At 45.3% G+C, this 5,387-nt stretch overlaps 1 protein-coding gene across 1 annotated transcript; it reads right to left on the bottom strand.

Annotated features, from left to right (window-relative positions):
- Window positions 1-635: 635 nt before the first annotated feature.
- Window positions 636-4,501, bottom strand: LOC146190182 (dermonecrotic toxin SPH-like). The gene is made up of 2 exons (XM_084603386.1): window positions 4,271-4,501; window positions 636-916 (listed from the first exon to the last, which is right to left on the bottom strand). The coding sequence occupies exons 1-2, from the start codon at window positions 4,462-4,464 to the stop codon at window positions 706-708; spliced, it is 405 nt and encodes a 134-aa protein (XP_084459512.1). The 5' UTR covers window positions 4,465-4,501; the 3' UTR covers window positions 636-705.
- Window positions 4,502-5,387: the final 886 nt, after the last annotated feature.

Raw genomic sequence — 5,387 nt, 5'->3', positions numbered from 1 at the left:
CTGCTAATGAGCGTAGTACTGCTTTCGCAATATAAAAAAATCTAAGCACCCCCTATTTTCGAAGAAAAGCACGTAGAGAAGGCGGCCAGTCCCAAGGTGGTACTTCGTCCGCGGCGCGATCTCCAGTCTCCCGTCGCCGCACTCCGACACTACACGACCGCTGGCGGCACAGAACGCTAAAAGCAGGAAATAAGCGACCCCGATTACTCTATCAGCTTGTTATGACGTGAACCTGGAATCGGTGGCCGTTCGCCGGAAATCAAGGTATATCTCAGGGATCGCGAGCCTCATTGTTCTTTTTGGAGCCAGCTGTTCGACATGCCCGTAACGGTAGTCGGAATGAGTTTGAAGAGGGCTGCCACAACATGAATTTTAGGCGAAGTGCAATCGCTTTTGCCAAAGACATTTTCGAAATGCTTTGCGTTATTTAGTTATTTAGCGCGTCCGTTTGGTCGAGATATTGCAAACAGGTTAAGGGGGGGGGGGGAGAAAAGGGGGTTATTTTAGGTTTTTCGAATATAAACACCCAATATACGAGAGTGCCTATAATCGAGTAAAATTGATTGAATAGTTTTGTGTAGGATGGTTCATGATGACGCCTAATTCCTTCATTTATTTAAGAGAAACACGCTACCTTCATGTGATCAAAGAAACTGTACTTCAATTTTGAACTGCAAATGTAAGAAGTCGAAAATTCTCCTCTCTTTAATCGTTGACACCAGGTATTATGTCGAGGTATTTGTCTCCCAGACGGACCTTCTGAAAGCGCTGAAGCCTGGGGTACGGCGCCCAGCCTTCGAAACGGCTCCAGGGGCTGTCTCGAACAGTGGCCATGCGCAGCATCGGAAAATACCACTTTCTTATCAGCTTGCTGAGACGACCAGGACGGTTGGTTATGATGGCGTCCACACCCCTCCTGCATGCCATAATGTCTACATTATCGCTATACAGATAAAAAGAGAGCATCGGGAAATGATAGCATGGCACTCGAGAGAAACGGAGTGCTAGATTTATCTGGGCACTAGAACTCGGCTATCATTCGCAATATTGTAAGGAAGGTTGAAATTAATAGGCCGACTGTGCATCCTGATCCGATGTTCGGTAGACTTAATTATTCGGCACTTTGCGCAGATAATGGCGCGTCAAGAATAAAGAAACAGGAGGCAACACACGTTTGATTTTGAGTGTCTGGTAATTGTCAAACAATTAACAATATATTTGATGCCATACATTTCGATCCAGGGCAACCATATTAATCATACTACAGGAGACTTTGGCACCTTGGCAGAAACCTTTCTTGAGATAAGAGTGACAAGTGTGTCCAAGTGTGAATCCCGACCGCGGCGGCCGCTTTTCGATGGAGACGAAAAGCAAAGCACCGCTGTTCTGTGCGATCTCAGTGCACGTTAAAGAACCTCATGTGGTCGAAATTTGCGGCGCCCTCCACTACGGCGTTTCTCATAGCCTGAGTCGCTTTGAAATGTTAAACCCCATAACCAACTCACTCACTCACTCACTCACTCACTCACTCACTCACTCACTCACTCACTCACTCACTCACTCACTCACTCACTCACTCACTCACTCACTCACTCACTCACTCACTCACTCACTCACTCACTCACTCACTCATTCACTCACTCACTCACTCACTCACTCACTCACTCACTCACTCACTCACTCACTCACTCACTCACTCACTCACTCACTCACTCACTCACTCACTCACTCCAAATATTCCATTGTGCGCTCACAGGGAGAAAGAAAGGAAACGCATATAAGCATCCTACAAAATCTTTACAGAGGTGCGCGTCCAAAAATTCAATAAAATTTAATGGAAACGGTATCCTGATTAGCAACATGGATGTTACAAAACGTTTGTACTAAACGTGCGCGTATCGCATTATGATAGGATCCGAACCTATTAAATGGTTCAAGTATATGCACAGTATTGAGCGATGGCGGTGTTTGTTCATTTCCCGCGCAATTGGAACGGCAGTGAGTACAGTTTTCAACTTTACGACTCCTGCACGACCCTCCGGAACGTCACTGGTATTTTAAAAATGAAATAGATATAGGCAGTTGTTCCTCCGTCCACCTCATACACTACGATTGCTTGTCACCAGCGCTGCAATTTGCTGGAAGAGACATGGAAAAACAGTGCTTACACACGGGACAACAGAAAAGGACCGCACACGTGCTCTGGCTAGCAACTAAACGGTTTATTACGAAAAGATGCGAGTAATATATAGCGGCAGAGCGAGAAAAATACAGAAAAGATACAAAAAAGACACATTTCGTGACGCAATCATAAACGCGGCATACATGCGTTAGGCTATCAAAAAACGGTCATCGACATAAAAATGCTAGTTCCTGTGGGAGTAAAGCCGGTGGTGATTCGCTGATACACATGCCACCAATTCTGTGAATGTGAAATGCTTCTGATATCAAGCGAGATGTCAGATCTTAATACTTACCGATGATTCCTGTCTTGTTCAGAAACGTCTCACAGTTTTCGCAATCGGCGGAATTAGTGACCGTGTTGTTGCGTTATGAGTAATTTTCTGTTTTTCGCGTGTTCACTCAGTCGCTTATCGACTCAGCGTCCGGTCTCCCCGATGTAGTACCGGCCGCATGACCGTGAGATCTGATAAACAACACCGCAATAACAGTTCATACATTGCTTACCGTGCTTCTTTTGACAGCCCTTTCTAACCTCTTGGGTAACTCTCCTGCACAGCCTTCCTGAATCATTCTTGGCGGAAAATCCCAGGTTCGCGCCGCCTTTGCTCACAATATTGTTTATGTTGTGCGCGGCTGTGAACATAGGGTATACACGCGATGTTCTTATCATTTAATGTATGCGCAACCTTCTGAATTCCGTTTTGGCCTAGTATTGATTATCGACCATGCTAGGTATAATGTTCATTGGTTAGCCTGCAATGCTACGCCTAGTACCCTGAGCGTGAAAGCTGGCTTGGCATTTATGCACGCAACACCTCTACAGATTTTAATACAATTTCCCACTATTCCACATTTCAGTTATACTGAGTGGGCCGACTTCCAGGGCAGAAGGCTCTTCTTGGAACGCGGGGCATACGTCCAACATACATGATCGTCTAATAGCATTAGAACTTCCAGATATAGAAACCGTCAGTAGGAAATTCAGGGGGCAATTAAAGGTAGTTAAGTTCGATACTGAACACGTCAAAAATACCAGCAACTACATCGGGGGGTATCGGACGCTGAGTGAAATTTGAATGAGCGACTGCATGAACACGCGAATGACATAGCAAATCAGTCACACCTGAAGAACATAGTCACTCAATCCGCCAATTGCGAAAACTGTAAGGCATCTCTGAATAAGACAACAATCATCGACATATATAGGGATCAAACCTCACGCTTGATATGAGAATCATTTCACATTCCCAAATGTGTTGACACGTGTGTCAGCGAATCATCAGCAGCTTTATTCCCACAGGAAATGGCCTCTCAAAGTCGAATAATGTTTTTTGACATCCTAAAGTATTGTTTCTAAGATCGACAGTGATGCGAGAGGAGCCCTTGGCCAGCCATTAAATCACCCTGTCGCCATGTTGTGCCGTCTTCTTGCTTGTCGCAACGTAACATTTTGGTTCGTACTGCGGTATGTGTTACTTTCATGATTGTGCCGCCAAATGTGTCTTTTTTGGGGTGTGTTTTGCTCACCCTGCCGCTTATATTCGCATTTTTTTCGCAATAAACCATTCGGTTGCTAGTCAGCGTATGCGTTTGGTATTTTTCTGCTGCCTCGTCTGTCAGCGCTGTTTTCGTCGTTCCAACATGAACCAACCACTCCGACTCTACCCTATTCTTGTCTGCACAAGCATCTGCGATCAAAAGAAGCATCAGTGAAGTTGCATAAAGCTGGGTTTTGCTGCGGCGGAGGTTCAGACGTGATTGCTTTAGCTGCCTTCGAAGCGGGAAGTAACCAAGTTAAAATCTCAAGCAGATTCTAGCAAACGTCCTTGTCTCTAAGGCCGAACTCACGCGCATGCGCTGGTTGTGGAATTACTCATTTCGGAATGAGATAACTTACTGAAACAACTTCTTTATCTACGCTCCAGGTAAACAGACTGAACATAACTGTTCCCGGGAGGAGATTATTAAACATGCACTGATGCAGATATCCAGACACCGGAACTTTTGATATTACAGAATTGTGCAAAAAGCAATCCTCACGTGACAGCAGATGAAGTTTAAATGACCTCTCGCTGGTGTCACTTACTCTAACGAGCTTTGCATTTGCTCTGTAAGGTCGACAGTCCGCTGGTAGACCTTCTTGGCGTAGCGGTCACTCGCGTGTGTATCGCGCTCATCCAGGATTGTTTGCAACTTCTGAGATGGAACGTCTTGGCTCCGGCAGGTGGAGACACCGACTCCTTGCCAGTAGTTCCCTGGGAGGCCCAAACTCTGGTACATACGTTTCAGCTTCGTAGGGTCTTGCTCGTCACGTGCATCAAATCCTGCGAAAGAGGAGCCGGAAGCACCCATTTTCTAGCGACAGTTGTGATAAGTACAGTGTCCGTCGTAATGTAGTGCAGGCAGGTTCTCAAGGAATGAAACTGAGCACATAATGTTTTCAGCATCATAGACAGATGAAAAGCGCCTTAAGAAAACAAATAAAGGTTCTTGTGTGACAGGGAAAGGGGCGGATGGTGAGAACAGCGGGACAGAAGGCCACTCTAGCTAGGAGGATTATTGTTTAACCATCGAAGGTGACGTGAACATTCTGGGTTTTCGCCTGCATCGATCTGCAATTAGTAAAGGCGGGATTTTAATCGTTGGTCTCGTGCTGTGGGGACAAGCCTCTTGCAACCACTGAGTCATCGCGGTGGCTCCTGCACAAATGCGTGTTCAGGTTCACGATACCGGGGCAGCATCATTCTAAGCCGGGAGTAGAGAGCTGTCTGCGTAGAAGTAACAAAGGCACTTAAGCGCTTCCGCCTGTGAAAATGCGAAACCATTATAATGGGCATGAACCATGGCTATGCGTAACGTTTATACATATACAGGGTGACTCAGCTAACTTTAACCAAGGTTTTAAAATACACTGTTTGCCCTAGCACAGTGAAACAAATCCTAAGATGTTCACAGTCACCTATGCTAACCTCCAGTATTTATTTAATCTACCACAGTTAATTAGTAAATACTAATTAGCTATTTTTATTTATTGGCTTGATAGGGAAAATGCCAAAGCAAAAGTTGTAGATCTTCTCGAAAAACGGTTAGCTACGTTATTTCCATCACGCTATGACGTACGCCGCCTTATTTATAGTCCTTCAAAAGGTGCTGTCAAGTGACCAGCTGTTATTTTAAATAATTTCCGATGTGAATACAACCAG

Source organism: Amblyomma maculatum, chromosome 5 (assembly GCF_055883805.1).
Source record: "Amblyomma maculatum isolate TAMU_Amacu chromosome 5, ASM5588380v1, whole genome shotgun sequence".
Taxonomy (NCBI): Eukaryota; Metazoa; Arthropoda; class Arachnida; order Ixodida; family Ixodidae; genus Amblyomma; species Amblyomma maculatum.
This window is presented reverse-complemented; position numbering and strand designations above follow the sequence as displayed.

Coding starts and splice junctions, on each gene's coding strand:
- LOC146190182 (XM_084603386.1), bottom strand. CDS start 4,464: ATGTACCAGAGTTTGGGCCTCCCAGGGAACTACTGGCAAGGAGTCGGT. Junction 917..4,270: donor CAAATGCAAAGCTCGTTAGA/GTAAGTGACACC, acceptor TATGGCATGCAG/GAGGGGTGTGGACGCCATCA.